The sequence below is a fragment of the Megalobrama amblycephala genome, linkage group LG10 (genome assembly GCF_018812025.1).
Source record: "Megalobrama amblycephala isolate DHTTF-2021 linkage group LG10, ASM1881202v1, whole genome shotgun sequence".
In the NCBI taxonomy this organism is placed as follows: domain Eukaryota; kingdom Metazoa; phylum Chordata; class Actinopteri; order Cypriniformes; family Xenocyprididae; genus Megalobrama; species Megalobrama amblycephala.
Window position 1 is genome coordinate 9,096,356 of NC_063053.1, and position 21,301 is coordinate 9,117,656.

The following is a 21,301-nucleotide window of genomic DNA, read 5'->3' on the forward strand; positions in this document are numbered from 1 at the left end:
GTGTAAACATTATGTTAGATTTCTTTTGGCTGCATGTTTTTGTTTGTTTTACTCCCTCCGAATTAGAGCAAATGCAGATGTTCATGTTGTTAGAGACATTTATTATTATTTCCTCATGAAAGAACGTATTCTTCCATTGATAAAAGCCTTACACCGGCTTTCAAAGGTGTATGCGTGTCTTTTCTAGTATACATGAAAGTGAAAGCAAGTTTATGTAAAGCTCCTCCGAGAAGAAAGGCACATTCCCTGAAAAGGTTTCAGGTAAGAGCTACACATTATTTACCTGTCATATTTTGTGCTTTTTTAGAGACGACACTAAAATGATTTCGATCATCGGTTAGATTGAAAGATGTTTCTGATACCATTTAAAAGACCTAACAACCCTTGCTTATTTTTTTCACTCATGCTTTTCATGTTTATGGCAGGCTATCATATTCTAATAATTCTATTCACTACTGTACTTTATTTTTTAGATTCTTCTCTCTTTTTTGCATGTGGAAATTTCTTGTTTTCGTATGATCTATCACATGATCATTCCTATTGATAAAGCACCATTTTAAAATGCCTTGAACGGCTGGTGTTGCGTAATATATTACTTTCATGACAAGACATTCTGACTTTCCTTTTCTCATGTATTGTATAGGATTGTTTAATAGCAGTTTGGAGTAAGTGTAACAATGGCAAAATCTCCCACTTTTGGTAAGTAGATCGATGTCAGTTACATGAAATTGAATTGAAATAAATAAATACAATAGAGTAGCAAAGAATGTTTTATTGCCACATGGCTGGCCCAGTGGAAATTGTTGTAGGTACTATGCAAAATAAAAGGAACAATTTGTAAATGTGCAGGTGTGCGATTGTACAATAGCTACTAATATTAATATGTGCAATCCACCTTTTTTTCTGAATTATAGATTGGTATTTTAATGTGACATTATTTGTAAAAACAACAGGCACTGCACAATTGTGGTATGCTCTACCGTTTTTCTCCACAAATCCTCACAAGGTGCTTTTAAAACATAGTTTTCTCTCCTTTTTCACTTCTAATCCCTATCAGCAGTGAAATATCAATCACTGTTAATGATGTTACATACTTACATATATTACTGTACGGTAGCCTATTTAACACATACATAATATTGCTGCTGAATGACTCAACTGAACTTTTGGGGTTATTCATGGTCTGCTGATAGAGTAATTTGTTAACTGTAACAATAAAGGCACAATATGTAAGATTTTTGGATTAAAATATCCAAAAACCACTAGAACAGTGTTATATATTTTGTTGACTTGTGTACTTTCACTATCCCAGATGTTTCCAAGGATGTTTAAATCCAGAGAAATAAGCAATTTTAACCACGGACCATGTGAGTGCGTTGCCTATCAATGACATGATACCTGTGTTACCCTCGATTTCCGGTTTTATTTTGTAGAAACCATGGAAACACCAAAGACGCTTTAATATATGTTTTATTATCATTGTTATATAGCTCAACACATTTAGTCTTATTGTTTGAATTTTGTTTTCTTGATTTTTTTTGCAAGTACCATGTTTTTATCATGCCTCAGCGACAACACTATTTTGTCAAGTGGCTAACATAGCATAATCAGATGCAGCTTCATTTTTAGTAACAGTAATACAGCATTCTCTCCATCATACAAAATAAAAATTAATTGCATGCCATTTAACAACACAAGTCATCCAGCATTTATTAATATGATATTCTAATATCGATCTAGCTTACTACAGTGTGCAACAAGTGTCTCATAGCAGCCGCCAAGTGAACGCTAAAAGTAACATTATAACATCATAACACACTCTCAAATGTATCTAATATGATAAAACAGAGCTGCTTTACCCACATACTGTACGCTTGACCAGAAGAAGCAGAAACGGTGACTGTGGCATAATAAAAAAAACACTGCTCTCGAGGCATGTCGCGCTCGTCTCTCATTAGCAATCGCTCCAGTGGCCTCGTTCAGCTCCCACAGCACTCAGCCCTGCTCTGCTTCATACAGTAACGTTAATAATCTCATCCATGAACATGATTTCTGCCCGAGTCCCATCCTGATTATTTTCCACCGCCTGTGTGTGATTGAAGATGTTTTGAATAGGTGACCTCTAGTGGCAAAAAACTACATATTGTACCTTTAAGTGTTAATGTTTTAGTACATCTATGGTCATTTTGAGAAAGAAAAAGTTTAATATTGATTTTGTGCAGTATGGTTTTTATAATATTTTCTATGTTTGCACAGCAAAAGACATCTTTAAAAGGTTGACCTCGTTCAAAAGAAGCAAAAAGAAATCCACCAGTAACAACTTTGAAATCAACAACACAGATATCCCTCAAAAGCCATGCACAAGTAAATATCTAGTCCATTTGTTGTGATGGTAATGAAGGCACAAGTAATGCATAGTGCTATATATATGATATTAATCATAGCAATACTCTCTCTCGTCTTCGTTTTCACACTAGTTTTGAAGATCAGAGAGTATATAGAAACAGATATGCTGAAGAAGGCCTATCTGAACCTGCTCTCCATGCGCCTGGAGCTTCAGAAAGAATGGAAAGCTGTGGGGGAAAGAGCTCCTCCCACGGATAATAAACAGACGGATGTCAATATGCTATTTGGGACTCTAAGAAACAAAATGTCTGTCATTGTACGCAACTCCAGCGCTCTGCCCTCGTGCAATAAAGAGCTGTTGGTGTATGTAGCATACATTATCCTGGAGGAAGAGAAGAGACAGGGAGAACCAGGAGTGATGCAGGGATGGAGGGAAGCATGGAGGGATGCGATACGAGACGGGGTTCAAGATACTCTAAAGAAAGTTCACCTGGACAGCCGTGAGGAGAATGCTTCCTGGTTGGCAGTGCATCTGGAGCTTCTGGGTAAAGCTGTGGTGGAGGATTTGGAGAGAGTGAAGAATGAACTTCTGAGCTCATATCCAGAAGACTTTAAAGTGTTTGAAACCTATGTGTCCTGCCATCATGAGGCTGTAGGAGAGCATTTAAAGACACTTCTGGAAAAGGCGACAGAGCTGAAAGATTACTACGCTCTTCTAGATTTCATTGTTCATCGCTACCCCAGGTGAGTTTTTAAAAAACAAAACACACAAATATCTGAATAGCACTTCATTGCTTAATTTAGTTTCAATTAAATGGAATCTCATTGGTGTTCCACAGTGATCTGAGAGACAAGCAGAGAACTCTTATAATGGAAGAAGACTTGCTAAATAAAATAAAGACCTTATACCGTGATCGCCAAGAGGTAAGCTACTGCAAGGAAAGAGAGTATAGTGCATTCTAGGTTGAAGGTACTCTTTGTTAAAAAAAAATGCATACATTTCTGCGTGACTTTTCAATTCACATTTTTTATTTGTATAGCACTTTTCACAATACATATCGTTTCAAAGCTTTAAATGACCCTTTACAATAATGCTTATGAACTCTGAAAGAGAGCTACATATGGCAATAAAATAAAATACCTTACTCGTTGAGTAATAAAAGTATCTCAGTATTGCTTTTACAACATTCTCCAATAAGCCAAGCCAGTGTTGATTCTCGTATTACGAGCTCTGTCAGCTGTCGCATCCCCTTTTGCCAGCAGAATCTCCTATGTTTGGCTTTTTTTCTTTCTTTCCTTTTTTCTCAAATGATTTCCCCAGAGGTTCGAGAATTAAATGCTCAATGTAAGTCTTTATCGTTTGGTGGTGACAACTAACCCAAACTTTTCTGTATTTACACATATGAGAGACACGAATGGGCAAGTGCAGTATGTATGAATTTCCCGCGAAAACCATCCCGCTTGGTCTAAAATATAAACACTTACCATAGAATGAAGGCAAGACAAAAACTCGTTTTGGAAGAAGGATTGACTTAAATGTTAATTTTGAACCGAAAAAGGTTACATAGTGAACATCACGTGAAGTAGCCTAGCCTAATTATGCTGCCTTCACGTGCTATTGGCAATTTGATAATTCCCGCTTTCCCCCAGTCACCACGAGCTCATCGCATTTTTGAAACGGGAGGGCGTTCATGTGCAATTTTTACTTAGGAAACTCTATTTATATTTACGATAATTCCGAGAGCACGTGAAGGCAGCATTAGAATTTGTTTACATGAATTTGTTTTACTATGATACCATATTTGATACCAGGACGACTTTAAATCTGCACTGGAGAATATCATCATACTTGAAAAAGAAGTGTGGACAAAGAAGAAATCTCCTTATAGAACAGATGATGGATTCCTCACTTCAGAAACCTACATGGACATCTGTCAGGTCAGGACTTATCAAACTTATCACTAGAGGGTGATCAAAACATTATATATTATTAATTATTTATTAATTTTACAATCTTTATAAATTCCATACAGAGTTCATATGATGTTTACCCATATCAGAATTCCTACACCTAAAAAAGTCTTGGTCATAATTGCACCTATTGATTTGTGTTGTTAGCGGATAGCAAGTTATGCTGGGAATCTTGAGAAGATCGATGAGAATCTGGGGAAGTCAGTGGTATGCTTTTGTTTAGAGGAGCTAAATCCATTTCATACAAGGTTTGTGTCACAGTATTATAGTTTAACTTGAGATCACTTCTGCATCTTTCCTTTTCTGAAAGTGTCCTTCTCTTTTAGATTTGAAGAAGAGTTTTTACAACACACCAAATCTCTGTTGACCTCTGACCTGCTGGACAGCTGTCTATGGGTACAATATCACATCAGCTACATCAACAGTTTTAATTCACTCAAGTAAGTCCATCATGAAAGGAACACTGTCATATATATATATATATATATATATATATATATATATATATATATATATAAAAAGTACTTATTATGGAAATAATATACTTTAAAAGAATATTCTTAAGTGTGAACTAAATCTACAGTAAGTCCTTAAGTATAGGACTTTAGTACATCTTTATATGGTAAACTAATATATACTTTAATGTAATTTCTATTGAAACTTGTATGTCATGTATTAAAATATTTGTAATTAATTTACATATTTGTAATAATGAAAATGCAATTTTAAAATTATAATCAAGTATTTTACATGTGCTTTAGTAAGTTAGTCAACACATTAAAATAAGTGTACTTAGCATTACAAAATTAAAATATTAATTAAAACATGATTAGTAAAACATAATGATTTAAGATGTACTTAAATAAAACTTTGACATTATTACAAAGTGCACTTTTTAAAAGTGTACTTAAGTGTGTTAAGAAACAATCTTGAAAGACTACTTAAGGACACTTAAAGTAGTCATTATTTTATTAATATTACATTATCTGCTAGTATATTTTTAAATATATATATATACAGTCAAACCAAAATTTATTCAGACACCTTGAACATTTCTTTCATTAATACAGTTTATTCACTATAGTTGAAAAAATGGTAATAAAATATGACAAGATCTCAGAGTTAAACTGTGTCAGAAAAAAATCATTTTAATTATGTCAGATAGCACTTGAAAAACATGGTCAGGTCGAAGTGCCTGAATAATTTTTGGTTCCAAATTTTAATAAATTTTACTGGTAGTCCACTGTATGAAGAATTTTTGGGTATAATATGTCACAGTTTACTTTATTTTGCTATCCTCACTTACATAAATGAACCATAGTGTCCTGCACCGACTAGTAAAAATATATCAAAAATATCTCAATAAATTTTGGTTTGACTATATGCAAAAGCCTCTAAGTGCCATTTGAAATTTTCTTCTAAAATGAGCATTTTTATCAAGCTTGTCAGTAATTTCACTTTAATGGCAATTAACAGGTCATTTTCATTGCCATTAAAGTGAAATAACTGAACATAAACATAAGAGCTTGAAAGAGCTGGAAAATTCATAAGAGAAAAGAGCTGGAAAATTCAGTACAGTTAAATAAACTTTTTTTCACAAGGGTGCTGTGTCCAGACATGTTAGATGTACAAAGGATAGTTAGAAAAGTAAAATGGAATGTAAATAACATAATCTGAACAATCTTTTTTTATGCCTTTTGAAAGTAACTTTGATGGCACAGGCTGATAGGTCATTAACTCAATAGTGTTCCTGTTACAACTTAACAAAGATCCAGTAATCCATGGATATTGACATGCAGCCAGGAATCATGCTTCCATACATTTATATGTGCCTTATTTCGACATCGGGGAAATACGTAAAGCATCTGCTATATATATAAATACAATATAGGTAGGTCTAAATCCAGGTGACCACTTATATCAATGTTATATATATATCATCCAGTATTAAAACTGGAATAGATTTTGTCAGTGTTTATTTAAAAACAACCAATTATGCAGAATATAAGATGGTAAACAAACGGTATGATTTTACACCAAAATTCAAAATATTGACAAAATGATAACTGCAAATCCATGTTTCACTGCCTGGAGTCCAGTTCTTTCTCTAAATTGCAGCGATCCCTTCTCTTTTTCTCTCTTTTTTTTAGCTTTCAGCAGTCTGTAAAAATATACCTCAGATTTCTTGTCAAATCTATTTATGCAGTCAATCGCAAAGCTCTTTCCTGTTTTGAATGTGTTTTGTGTGTTGTTTTGTGGCATTCAGGCTGAAAACCAATGCTGCCACTCAGTCTTTTTACCACTCAGTGGCTGTAACCGCACTCTGGCCATCGGTGACATCACGTGCATACCCTCTACAGGGCACAACTGATTGGTTCCTGCTGTATCAGTAGCCAATGAGCTCGCTGCTCAACCTTCAAATACTATGTCAGCATTTGCTGTAGCAGTTGCAGCGCACTTTCAGAAACCCTCCACCCTCCCCAGCTCCACCTGTACAGATCTGCTACGAATAATTCATGTATGCTATTTTGTACAGCAGCAGCATGTCTTACTTCCTCACAGCAGCGTGTTGTGTATGTAATGGCAGTAGCAAGTCCTGTATTTGCTCTGCAGCAGCAATAACCAACAGCAGCATCAGTGTAACAGATCTATTCCGTCAAGTCCAAACATATCAACATTGTCATACCTATCCCCATGCCAAACACTCAGAAAGTTGTCATGACAGAAATCTGTTTAATCTCACTGTCCCTGTGTGGGTTTTTTGAGAGATGCATGTCAAAGGTTTTTATGTCGCTGTTGTTGTTACAGAGAGAATGTGCAGTGCTATAAGAAGAACTGTTCAGCTCAGGTGGAGCAGCTGGAGAAACAGGTGGATGGACTGATTCAAAGACTTAGCCAGACCCTAATAAAACATTTCAAAACTGATGTCAAGGTGAGCCATACAGCAGATAAATATCTAAAATATACCCAACTTCTTGTCTTAAGTTCCTCATAATCTAAAATTATACCTAGTCAAGAGCGCATTACACATTATTTTTATAGTTTAATATTTAGAATATTACTAACTACAATGCCATTTTCCTCAAAGCCTTACATTGATGGTATGATGACAAAAAAATGGCTGAAAACAGATGAAGATTTTAAAGAAGTGGCTTCTATAATAGAGAATTATCGTGGGCTCTGTAAATCCATGAGAGCTCCATCAGCTCAAGTGAGTCCTTTCATCTGCTCAAAGATGCTCTCAAATGGCCGCAGAGAAACACTTTTAACAGAGTGTCTGTATCTGCAGGTTTTCGTGAATGATGTGCACTATTATGTAGCCAGAGAATATGTCTCCCAGCTAATGAAGAAAAAATATTCATGCAAAAAAAGCAAGAACGAAGATGCTGCTGCAAAAATGAGAGAACAATGGAATGAACTCAAGAAACTATTTGAGGACATGGTAAGATCCAGTCTAGCATCACGGAATGTACAAGTGGATTTTTCAAGGTAGATGCACTGAAAATAATATTCTGTTAACAGGGATCATCCTTAAACTGGCTTTATCCTTTGGGAGATTACCTTAGTGACATTATTGGAATGGAAAATGAGAAAAAGATAAAAGATCTGTTAATTCCATTAGTTAGTAATTACCCAGACATCAGGTAAGTGTTTTAAAGGGTTAGTTCACCCAAAAATGAAAATTCTGTCATTAATTACTCACCCTCATGTCGTTCTACACCCGTAAGACCTTCGTTCATCTTCAGAACACAAATTACGATATTTTTGATGAAATCCGATGGCTCAGTGAGGCCTCCATTGACAGCAAGATAATTAACACTTTCAGATGCCCAGAAAGGTACTAAAAACGTATTTAAAACAGTTCATGTGACTACAGTGGTTCAACCTTAATGTTATGAAGCGACGAGAATAATTTTTGTGCGCCAAAAAAACAAAATAACGACTTTATTCAACAATATCTAGTGATGGGTGATTTCAAAACACCTCTTCATGAAGCTGCGAAGCTCTACGAATCTTTTGTTTCTAATGAGCGGTTCAGAGCGTGTATCAAACTGCCAAAGTCACAAGGCTTCGTTACGTGATAAGTGTTTAGAAATTTCAATGGTTCACCACTGGGGGGCGTGACTTTCACGTGACTTTGGCAGTTTAATACACGCTCCGAACCACTGATTCGAAAGAAAAGATTCGTAAATCTTCAAAGCTTCATGAAGCAGTGTTTTGAAATCACCCATTACTAGATATTGCTGAATAAGTTGTTATTTTGTTTTTGCTGCACAAAAAGTATTCTCGTCACTTCATAACATTAAGGTTGAACCACTGTAGTCATATGAACTGTTTTAAATATGTTTTTGGGCATTGAAAGTGTTAATTGTCTTGCTGGCAATGGAGGCCTCACTGAGCCATCGGATTTTATGATAATATCTTAATTTGTGTTCCGAAGATGAACGATTCTACGATTTACTATTCTAAAAAAAAATACATTGTTTTGTTCACTTGTTTGATTTAACCACTTAACTTCTCATTTCTAGCAAGAAGCAGTTGTCAGCTGTTCTGTACTTCCGAGACAACGGTTTTAGCTTGGAGAAGCACAATGTTATCAATCAGTTTAATGTGCTTAAGCGGGATGCTGGGAACACAAATTATGATCACTCCTTCTTCACTGACATTGAGGTACTTTCCTGAAATACAGTATTGTAGATGTGCGATACATTCTTTGATGCACTAAACTCTCAGATAACAGTGAATGAAAAAAACAAATATCATGTGTGTTTAATAAAAAAAAGAAAATTAAATAAAATTAATTAATTAAAAATAAGAAAATGGTAAAGATGGCTGATCATATCACTGTATTACCTGACTATTTAAGGACTTTATAAATGCACATATTCATATGTAGCCTATATAGGCATTCATTATTCTTATGAAGTAATACAATTTTATCTTTTACAGTGATATTTCTTTTGGCCACTCTGCAGCTTCATGAACCATCAGGTTAGGCAAAATATTGGGAAAAATAATATAATAATATAAAAATAACAATCTTGATAATGTTATTCAGAAAAAACTTCTCTTACTCTCTGGCTACCTATACTAATTCTCACACTCCCCCCATGTCAAAAAATGGAATTACAACAGACATTGTGCTTTTTTGTTTAATGTTTAAAAACTCGAACATAATTTGAAATTACTGGAATTAATTTTAGAATTTTTAGCTTCAGAGAGAAGCTTCTGAATGGTTTTACTAGTGTTCATAATGTAAAGAATGTGTTAATGTATATGATAAATATAATCAATCAGGAAACTATGAGGTAAATAAACCCTGTGTACAAGTTTACGTTCTTGAGTTGTACTTGCAGGAAAAGTGCAATAATTCTAATGAAATGTAAAAGGAAATTTCTAAAATTAGATCAACCGTGATCATTAGGCTAATCATGATTACGGTTTTGTGCAAAATGATTGTGATTATCAGTTTATCGTGCAGCCCTAATATGGCCTGCTGTGTTTTTGGTTGTTTGTTCTTATACCTACCAATAGAGGGAGACATTAAACTATAGACAGAATTGTCTAATGCAAAAACAGACTTGATGGACTCCGTCTGTTCATCTACTGTGATATCAATCATGAAAATGTGATGTGTAAAACACAATGTTGGACAAAACAGAGTGTGTGTTGCTTTTGAAACAAATTCTATTGGTTGGTCATATTTTGTTATTCTCTGTTCTCTTATTTGATGCAAATTTTAAATCTATTTTTATCCTAAGCCTAATATATTTTATGTTCAGTGAGCAAAACATGAAGATAAAAATCATTTTCCCCTGTAACTACAGTGTGTTATTGAAAGGATTTTTTCTGTACTTTTCTAATCTTTTGGGAACATTTATAGAGATGATGATGCAAGATGCTACTTTTGTTTATACATTTGTTTGTTTTTGTCAATTTCTTAACCATATGAGGGGATGGACCTAAATATGTATAAATGACGATTAAACATATATTTATACCTTTCCATATGCAAATAGTGTATATTTGTGTCTCTCGTGAGGGTATGTTATTTCAGGACAGGCTGGCTTGTGTCCAGATGTCCTGAGGATTACAATCTTATCCACAGTCTGTAGAGTTAGATGTCATGAAATGGGTAGGAGGGGATTTTAAAGATATTTGTAGTTCAGAGACTGAATGCCATAGGTCTCTGGCTCATCCATAAGTCCTCTTCAGCATAAATGACACATTGCTCACCTTCTCTCACCTCCACATGAGCATCTCTTTGCAAATCCATAATCCCTCTTTTTTCTCCAACTTGCCCTATTTAACGTGTTCACAGGTCTGAATATTTACCTTTTTTCTCCTCTCCTGTCTCTCAAGAGGATACAGCTTATTCAAATATCTTCTGGCTGATTTGAATACAGAGGCAGCTGATGACTTCCTGGGTGTCATGTCATTGTGAAGATGTGTGTTAGACTCAAGTGTGTGTGTGTTTGTATGAAAATACATGTCTGTGGTGCTGTCCCTACGGTGCTCAGTAAGTATTATATTTAGCTCATCATAGCATTCCTTATGTCAGATGTGTTCCAGCACTCTCTCACCCTGCTTTACCTTATCGTTCGTAGGAGGAGGAGGTGTCACGCTGAGATACAGCACACACACACGCATGTAATCAACACATCAGTCATGATAAATGCTATCAGGTTTAAATAAAAGCCTCATGAGGTTCCCCAGACCCATCGTTGGAGGGTTAATGAGGCGAACATTAAAGTTGCAGGATATAATACTGACATTGTGTGGATGGGGAAAAAACATGCAAACCTAAAGCCAGAATAGTGTTGTGAAAGGTGGACAATTATTTGGAAAAAATGTAAAGTTCTCTCTCTCTCTCAGTCACTCTATGTAAATTTCTGGCATTTTTACATTCTAAAAAAAAAATTTCAACCCATGTTTGGGTCAAATATGGACAAACCCATCCGCTGGGTTAAAAAATGAAATTTTGACCCAAACATTAGTTGAAACAACGCAGCATTTTTTCTTTATAGTGTATACTTCCAATGGAGGTTCAGTTTCTTCTTAGACAGAGTTTTGATTACTATTAAACTGCACAGAATTGGATTTTTCAGGGATCTCTAACCATCCCTAAACTTTTCTGCATAACTTGCACCATGCATAACATTCACCAAAGCAACCACCTTACAATGCCATAGCAACCACCTAGCAACCTGGGGTAGACCTGGGGTGCGTTTCCCGAAAGCATCGTTAGTCAACTATGGTCGTAAGTCCCATTGAACTCAATTGGTAACGACAGAACTTGCGACCATAGTTCGCTTTGGGAAATGCACCCCTGGTTAGAGAATCGGACTTGTAACCCGAAGGTTGCAGGTTCGAGTCTATGTATGGGTAAATGTAGGTGGGGGGAGTGAATGAACAGCGCTCTCTTCCACTCTTCCTAACCCTCGAATTGCGGCACAGCAAAAATTGCTGCCCGTTGCTCCGGGTGTGTGTGCACTTGGATAGGTGAAATGCAGAGGACACCATACTTGGCCACACGGGGCAACTTTTTGAGCAATGTTGCTTGGGAACTTTCCCATTGAGAATGAGCAACAAATTTCTATCTGGATACTTTAGATCAATTGTGGGCAATTTTTTGAGATCCTCCAATTAGATTGCAAGCAGCCGATCACATGACCGACTTAGAGATTTCAAAACAAGATGGCGGCCTCTCAGTGACAGTAGAGCGAAGAAAAGGAGCGTGAACTTGTATCTTTTTATGGTGGTAGATTGTCATGTGTCAACCCAAAACAGGGAATTTACCTCATTTAATGCTTAAAATACCAACATATGTCTAAAAAGACATGTTCCGTTTAACGTCTGAAGTGGTGTAAGTTGTAGGGAGTCTGGCATGTGAAAGTAGGTTTTGACGTGGGTTCGAATCCGTCTTTTGCCAAACTTTTCCTATCACAAATCAGATCGGAAAGGCATTTGTTTTTAATAAAAATGAAGAAAATATTTGAAAAGTTGAAATAAAGTGCCCAACAAGTGTTTATAATAAAGTACTTATTGGGTTGGCAGTAGATTTGCTCCTCCCTGATTAGTTGCTGCCAACTGTCCGTTGCCCTAATTAGTTGTCCTATGTCTCACCAGGTTGACCTCTGACGGCAACATTGCTCAAAAAGTTGCCCCGTATATCACCTTAAGTGTGTCACTCAAACTAGAACACCCATGCAACCACCTAAAACACCATAAAAGATATCTTGCTATGCCATATTAACCACCCAGAACACCCCAGCAGCGTCCTAGTAATCCTATAGAAACCATAAAAAACACCCTAAAACTGTCTTTGCTATGCCATATCAATCACCTAGCAATCCAAAAGTAACCTCTCAGAACACCATAGCAACCATCTAGAACACCCTAGAAACCACTTTTACAAAGGCAAGGACCACTCAGATTTACTTCAAATAAACGTAAAAACTATTTTGTTAAATTTTTTAATTCTACATTTAATGGGTGACGAGGGCTGAGTATACTGGTCCAAATGCTGATTATTGCTTCACTAAAAATAAGAGAGGACTGCCCTAGTTTTCTATTCTCGTTTCTAGAAACAGCAACATTACACTTCAAAAGAAATCTGTATTCTGCTCTAACACTGCCAGTCATCATCAGTTCATAGTTTCAGAAACTCTTGGAACCAGGGTGTTCTTTGTGCCCTGAGCACACTACATGAAATAACATGAATTTCAGAATGCCTAAAGTTTTTTTTTTTTTTTTTTTAAAGCTTTTTAATTTTTTTTTTTTTTTTTTTGGCTCAGGGATGTCTATACACATATAGATCCAGAGAAACAAGCATGCACCCATCTTTAGAATTTTGTGTTTGAACCTCCATTTTTGCAGTAGGGCTGTATATTACTATGGCATCACTGGTGAAGCATATTTACTTATGGTGGAGTTAAAGGCACAACATGTAATTTTCTGCCACTAGAGGTCACTTATTCAAAACAAAGCTTGATGCTGCCTTGGTTTTGTGGAATCATGGGAGGTGTTGTATTCACGTCTATAGCCGCTGGAAAAGAATCCGACGGGACTCAGGCAGAAATCATGGATGACGCATCTCGAGAGCAGTGGAGCTTTTATTATGCCGCAGATGAACACTTCCACTTTGATCTGGTCATGAGTATGTCTATTTTATCATATTAGATATATTTGTGTTGAAAGTTGTATAGTGTTTCTCTGTGTGTTCGCTCTGCGGATACTATGAGACACTTGTTGCACACTGCAGTAAGCTAGATCGATATTAGGCATGGTAAAACATGGTACTCATGGTAAATCAAGAAAATGAGATTTAAACAGTAGGACTTACTGTGTTGAGCTATATAACATGATTAGTTTTCTGCCGATTAATGTATCCAAACAGTTGCTCAACTGTCTAGTAAAACATAATATTTTAAGCGTCTTTGATGTTTTCATGGTTTCTATAAAATAAAACCGGAAATCGAGGGTAATGCAGGTATGATGTCAGCGATAGGCGACGCACAGACACGCTCCATGTCCTAGTTAAAATTACTTATTTCTCTGGATTCAAACATTCTTGGAAATATTTGGGATAATGTAAGTACACAAGTCAGCAAAATATATAACATTGTTCTAGTGGTTTTTGCATATTTTAATCCAAAAATCTTACATATTGTGCCTTTAACAAAAGATTTCATGAGCATTGTGATGTTTGAAACAGATGTCAAAATAAAAGTCAGTAGACTGGGAAGATTTCAAAAAGAGCAGTTCATTCATTCATAAATTTGTAAGATCTTACCTTCATGCTGTGGAAATACAAACCGGAAGACAATGAGTGTGGCGCTGAAAAGGGGCGGAGCTACATAATGTCTACTCTAAGCACAACCTTCTGCTTTAACCTGTTAATTTTTTGGACAATATTTGTTCAGGACACTAATTGAGTATACTGTCTGTATTTATTGTTATCTTCTATGAAGTGTTGTATTTATAGCCTGTACTTGTTATGTTTGTTAATTGTTGGCCTTGTAAAAACCTGTCGTACATTAAACACTGTCTGCAATGTGGCTGCGGAGCCACTGTATTTTTGCCTCTTTCCCTGCCACGCAGAAGAGAAATGACATGACTAACTTAACCAACAAACATCTGTCTCAGACATACAGGGAAACTTTTCGCTTGCGAGGAGCTAATTTTGTTGATGCAAATATACAGCTTTGCATACATAATAGGCCTACAGCCAGACGCAAAACAAAGGACTGAAGGGAAATGAGCACAACTTCACAAACAACAACCATGGCTGACATGAACAGGGATAAATGAAATAATTTTCTTGCATGTAATCCTGCATTTGTTGACCATGAAACAACCTTTCTCTCTTTCTTTCTCCCTCCATCACAGATCTCGCTAAAATACTCTTGTCTGGGGATGAAATCAAAAACGAGCTTGTGTCACTCCCTGTGCTGTCAGCAATGGTTTTTGAAAAAGAAAAAGCATGACTGAGAGTCACCACTGAGAGCTGAACGGCATTATGGGTAAGAACAAACAGAATGTGTAGTGCAGCACTCAAATCCCAGTGCACCTCATTTGATTCTGTTTTATCTTGATGGTGTAGTTTTAAAAATCAATAATAACACGAGAAGATGAGTTGATCCAAACCAGGCAGATTCACACTTCATGACTTACTTTCCATTCAGATACCCTGGGGCAGTATCTTCTGAGTTGGGTTTTTATGTGCTGTCTGGCTGTATCCCTTGAAGAATCCTCATGAAGAAGTATAAATAACTTATGGAATGTTGCTTGGATGTTGAATATGCCTATATGCTCCCTAAATGAAAAGAAATTAAAAAGGGGAGGCAACAAATGGACTAACGCTACTGATCTTTTTGTTATTGTGTAAGCTGACCTAAGCCTCACCCTCAGTTCACCGAAGGGCTTATAATAGAGTTCTCATGAATGCTGTCTTTACAAACAAGCACTGACAGACAAGTGCCAAGCTCTTCATGATCCATCTGTCACCAAACCAACCTGAGTAGGTGTAACGGACTACACAAATAAGCATAAGCATAAACACACTGTCACACAGTGAGAGAACACAAAGAGGTGTGTAGGGAGGTCACGAGATCATCAAAAGGATGACGTTTAGGAAATTGTCTCTTCAGTGTCACATCCACTGGTCCATAGAAAAGAGAAAGACCCTGGAACTGAGTTCTTTTAGATCAATTCATAGATTTCACATGATGTCACACCCTTATAGGAACACCCACCTGGAGAGCAAAACAAGGCTTCCCTCCGCTGTCTGCTAGCTATTTTTAACAGGTTTGTACTAAGTACTAAAACAGTAATATTAAAACACAAAATTCGGTATACATCTTATTAATAAAACATGCTATGCACAGGCAAGCCGCTGAACCCAGAATATTTAGATATTCTAGATATCACCTGAGCGGTGATCTAAATATTCATGGCTTGAAACATATGGATAATTGAAAGGGCCGTGCTGCAGTTCTATGGATGTTTTGGCCTCAAGGTCTCCATGCTAGTCATGTGACTGAAAACTCAATTTAAAGGAGGTAAATGTATTTTTTTCTGGTTCTTTTATATAAGATATGTGACCCTGGATCACAAAAGCAGTCATAAAGGTCAATTTTTCGAAATTGAGATTTATACATCATCTGAAAGCTGAATATATAAGCTTTCCATTGGTTTGCCAGGAATTATCTGGCCAAGATACAACTATTTGAAAATCTGGAATCTGAGGGTGCAAGAAAAAAAAAAATCAAAATACCAAGAAAATCGCCAAAAGTTGTCCAAATGAAGCCCTTAGGAATGCATATCCACTCACAAAAATACAAACTCGATTCCAAAAAAGTTGGGACACTGTACAAATTGTGAATAAAAAAGGAATGCAATAATTTACAAATCTCATAAACTTATATTTTATTCACAATAGAATATAGATAACATATCAAATGTTGAAAGTGAGACATTTTGAAATGTCATGCCAAATATTGGCTCATTTTGGATTTCATGAGAGCTACACATTCCAAAAAAGTTGGGACAGGTAGCAATAAGAGGCCGGAAAAGTTAAATGTACATATAAGGAACAGCTGGAGGACCAATTTGCAACTTACTAGGTCAAATGTCAACATGATTGGTATAAAAGAGCCTCTCAGAGTGGCAGTGTCTCTCAGAAGTCAAGATGGGCAGAGGATCACCAATTCCCCCAATGCTGCGGCGAAAAATAGTGGAGCAATATCAGAAAGGAGTTTCTCAGAGAAAAATTTCAAAGAGTTTGAAGTTATCATCATCTACAGTGCATAATATCATCCAAAGTTTCAGAGAATCTGGAAAACCATACTGGATGCCCGTGATCTTCGGGCCCTTAGACGGCACTGCATCACATACAGGAATGCTACTGTAATGGAAATCACAACATGGGCTCAGGAATACTTCCAGAAAACATTGTCGGTGAACACAATCCACCGTGCCATTCGCCGTTGCCGGCTAAAACTTTATAGGTCAAAAAAGAAGCCAAATCTAAACATGATCCAGAAGCGCAGGTGTTTTCTCTGGGCCAATGCTCATTTAAAATGGACTGTGGCAAAGTGGAAAACTGTTCTTTGGTCAGACTAATCAAAATTTGAAGTTCATTTTGGAAAACTGGGACGCCATGTCATCCGGACTAAAGAGGACAAGGACAACCCAAGTTGTTATCAGCGCTCAGTTCAGAAGCCTGCATCTCTGATGGTATGGGGTTGCATGAGTGCGTGTGGCATGGGCAGCTTACACATCTGGAAAAGCACCATCAATGCTGAAAGGTATATCCAAGTTCTAGAACAACATATGCTCCCATCCAGATGTCGTCTCTTTCAGGGAAGACCTTGCATTTTCCAACATGACAATGCCAGACCACATACTGCATCAATTACAACATCATGGCTGCATAGAAGAAGGATCCGGGTACTGAAATGGCCAGCCTGCAGTCCAGATCTTTCATCCATAGAAAACATTTGGCGCATCATAAAGAGGAAGATGCGACAAAGAAGACCTAAGACAGTTGAACAACTAGAAGCCTGTATTAGACAAGAATGGGACAACATTCCTATTCCTAAATTTGAGCAACTTGTCTCCTCAGTCCCCAGACGTTTGCAGACTGTTATAAAAAGAAGAGGGGATGCCACACAGTGGTAAACATGGCCTTGTCCCAACTTTTTTGAGATGTGTTGATGCCATGAAATTTAAAATCAATTTATTTTTCCCTTAAAATGATACATTTTCTCAGTTTAAACATTTGATATGTCATCTATGTTGTATTCTGAATAAAATATTGAAATTTGAAAGTTCCACATCATTGCATTCTGTTTTTATTCACAATTTGTACAGTGTCCCAACTTTTTTGGAATTGTGTTTGTACATTTTTTATATATTAACTGTAGGATATTTACAAAATATCTTCATGGAAGCTGATCTTTACTTAATATCCTAATGATTTTGGCATAAAAGAAAAATCGATAATTTTGACCCATACAATGAATTGTTGGCTATTGGTACAAAAATACCTGTGTGACTTATGACTGGTTTTGTGGTCCAAGGTCAGATATATCACATGAGCAAGTATTGTTGTTTAGGTGTGTGCTGTGGCCTCAGGTCACAGTTCTGCTGATATTCGGAAAAACGGCACAATTGCGACTGTGATATTTGTTTGCATACAACACAGTGGTGAGGCTTGAAATCTCCAAGTCAGTGAAACAGGGTGGACGTCTCTTCTGTGCATCTATTTAATGATCTTATTTATGACTAGTTCAGTCATGAAACTCTAGAGGGCACAGACTGATCATATACATGCAATCTGCTAGCAATCACATTGTTTACTATATGTCACAAGCTGATTGGCCTCTGCTGATTCTGCAGCCAATTGAGCTTGCTTGCTCAACATTTAAATTGTCTGGTTCAGTGTTTGCTATAAGCTGGTCCTGATCAGAGTTACTCTGAAACCTAGACCTAGATTTCCAGATCTACTGCTGGATTTATGTATGCCTATTTGTGCAGCAGCAGCATGTCTTTCATGCTCACAGCAGAGTGTCTGTGTAATGTAATGACAGTAGCACTTCTCCATACTTTCTCTGCAGCAGCAGCAGCATGCAAAGCAGATCTAGAGTTGTCGTGATTGAAATTGGTATATCATTATGGGTTTTTAAATGAATGCAGGTGACATGAAATCTGAATAGGCTAACTGTGACATACTGATTCAAAAAAGACATGAAATGACACATATGGGCTCGAAACGCTTAATATTTTTTAAATCTTCATTTAACCTTCTGAATAACAAACCAATTCACCAGAATAAACCATACTTTCCAAAATATGTGATCATTTTAGGGATTCCCATTAGCTACATAAATCTCCAACCTATTACATTATTATGAACATACTGTATGTTGAAATCAAGATACATACATGCCCCTAACAGTATTATCTAAGTGCCATTCTTACATTAAAATTAATTTCTCTCATTGAGGTTTCCACTGTTTTGAGTTCCTTCACCTCCTAACTGATTTCTTCATATAGAAATCATTTCTCCTGATAGAAAAAAATCTTTCCTTTTCAATGCATGAATAAATGTATTCAGTGCTATATGTATGAATCTAATAAAGTAGATTTAGAAACTTTACTTATTAAACATATAGTACATGCACACACATACTTGAAAATCACTGTTAATGCTTGCAAATATGCATACACATATACACGCACAAGCACACACAACCATCTTTAACAGCGCGTGTCCACAATTAATGGATGACTTTAGTGGGAATTTGATTGAGATGACATTTACAGTAGCAGGTCTGCCAAGATGTTAATGGAGGAAAAAAAATCTTTAGTATTCATCTGAGAAAGAAAAAAAAAGAGATGGACAAACAGAACATAAAAGAAAATACTATTTTTATTTTAAAATAAATTATTTTCTTTGGGTTAACTATCAAATATCTACAATAAAAAACAGACTGCATGGACACACACTATTCAACACTCATAAGATGAAAACTAATCAAAGACATAATAAGAATGCTCATTACTGAGTGTTATTTTTAGAAATAAAAATGCAACACCCTGACCCATTAAAAGTGTATTTAAAGGGATAGTTCACCCAAAAATTAAAATATTGATGTCTGCTCTAGATCTCCTCCATGAGAGAGATATCTGATTTGTGAATGAATGAGTCAGATCTCTTCACTGAATCAAATGATATAAACAGTACCATTAAATGTGATCAATTCATGATTCAGACTGATGCAATCCTCGATAACAATTCACTGACTCAATGATCCAATGACAATGACAGCGGTTTTCAAACTGTTTTTAGGTGTTATGGAATGGCATATTGGTGCCTGTATATTAACTGTATATTTCATTAAGTACGAAAATTTGCTTTGAAATCTGCTGATAACCACCATATTAATACAGGGGGTAAAGCAGAAAGTTACATGACGAATCATGAAAAATAAGAAGAGATCAAATTATTTATACAAAATATAATCATGTGATTTGTCAGGCAGGAACTTCTGGTAATATATATATATATATATATATATTTTTTTTTTTTTTTTTTTTTTACTTTCAAGAACCATAAATTTGACAGTATTTCACAGGTTTCACTGTAGGATAAGTTTGTGCTGACCAAACAAAGTCAACATGAAACGAAAGTTACAATAATCTTTTCTTCCCTATAGTGAAATGGCTTCTCGAACTAGAAAAAATGTTGGCCGCCACTTGATTTTGTCCATCAGTAATTGTTTGGATATTTGGATGGTTGTGGTTTGCTATTGTCCCGCTCTCACGGCAGTAAACACATCATGCATGAGGGAGGGGAAATTATTTTGATTAAAGATTAAGAGGGCACATGAATTTAAAAAAATTATTCCATTAAAAAATAAGAACTGCCAATTTTGATTCTTAAAGGTTTGTTTTCTGTAAAAACAACAGTACAGTGTACTTTGGAACAGACTGAGGGAAAGAAAATGATGACAGAATTCTTATTTTTGGTTTTTGGGTGACTTGCTCCTTTAAATTTCATTGACTGCAGGATGTAGGAGTATATTTAGTGTGTGTGTGTTCATGCATGTTTGTGCATGTGTGTAGATGGAGATGTTTCCTTCTTTAGCGTCCCACCTGGCTGTGTTTGAAGCCAGCACAGATAAAGTGAAGGGGAAGATACAAGCTATTACTTTTTATTAACTAGAGAGACAAACCTTAGCACCGTTCACTACGGCAGACTGTTCAGTGGGCGGCACACCTTTTATATCCTTGAAATAATATAACAGAATAAAACAGACTATAAAACACCAAATGGCATGAACAAACAAAGAAGTAAGATTGTGACTACAGCTATAATGATGATGATGAGGAGGAGCAGCTGATAACTGTGTGGCTAATCAGGCTCCTGCTGAACTAGGTCAAGTGCCACTATCCATGTCTGATGTAACCAAACCCCTACATTGAACCATCTCCATAGTTACCCAGCGCAAGCACAGAGGGGTTTTGACAGAAGTGGAAAAGAGATAAAAAGGAAAACAATGACATTAACCGAGGACGGGCAATGCAAATCTAGAAATTATGCACTCGTGTGTCAGTAAGAGTCACTTTATTCAGGACTTAATATCATAAAATAAAAAGGCTAAGTTTGAAGCTTAGATACTTAGCATGGCGAGTAAAATGTTTTAGTTGTGAACAGTGACATTAACACTGATGTGCAAGATAAAATAATGATAGTAGAGTGCATGTCATGGTTGTTGGGGGATTTCTGGATCAGCGGGCAGGCGATGCTCGTCACACGCTTTAGACTGAATTTAAGTCATCAGGGTCATGTTAATCACAGAGAGGTCATCGAGCTCCATGGACAACTTAATCTCTTCATGCCCCCTTTCTCTTTATTTCCCAATGCTGTTAAACACAAGGACACTCTGAACAGTCTCATTCATAATCATCTTAT

The 21,301-nt window shown here is 36.3% G+C and overlaps 1 protein-coding gene across 1 annotated transcript; it reads left to right on the forward strand.

The window, feature by feature from the left end:
• Positions 1-50: 50 nt before the first annotated feature.
• si:dkey-45k15.1 (exocyst complex component 3-like protein 4) lies at positions 51-10,328 on the forward strand. The gene is made up of 14 exons (XM_048204388.1): positions 51-261; positions 644-699; positions 2,257-2,364; positions 2,478-3,090; positions 3,186-3,270; positions 4,159-4,284; positions 4,465-4,565; positions 4,644-4,757; positions 7,126-7,249; positions 7,406-7,528; positions 7,607-7,759; positions 7,840-7,961; positions 8,847-8,988; positions 9,268-10,328. The coding sequence occupies exons 2-14, from the start codon at positions 678-680 to the stop codon at positions 9,268-9,270; spliced, it is 1,836 nt and encodes a 611-aa protein (XP_048060345.1). The 5' UTR covers positions 51-261; positions 644-677; the 3' UTR covers positions 9,271-10,328.
• Positions 10,329-21,301: the final 10,973 nt, after the last annotated feature.

Bases quoted from the DNA above. Each gene is read 5' to 3' on its own strand.
- si:dkey-45k15.1 (XM_048204388.1), top strand. From the start codon at position 678: ATGGCAAAATCTCCCACTTTTG. The intron at 2,365-2,477 runs GTAAATATCTAG...TTTTCACACTAG, and splicing joins CCCTCAAAAGCCATGCACAA to TTTTGAAGATCAGAGAGTAT. The intron at 4,566-4,643 runs GTTTGTGTCACA...CTTCTCTTTTAG, and splicing joins CTAAATCCATTTCATACAAG to ATTTGAAGAAGAGTTTTTAC.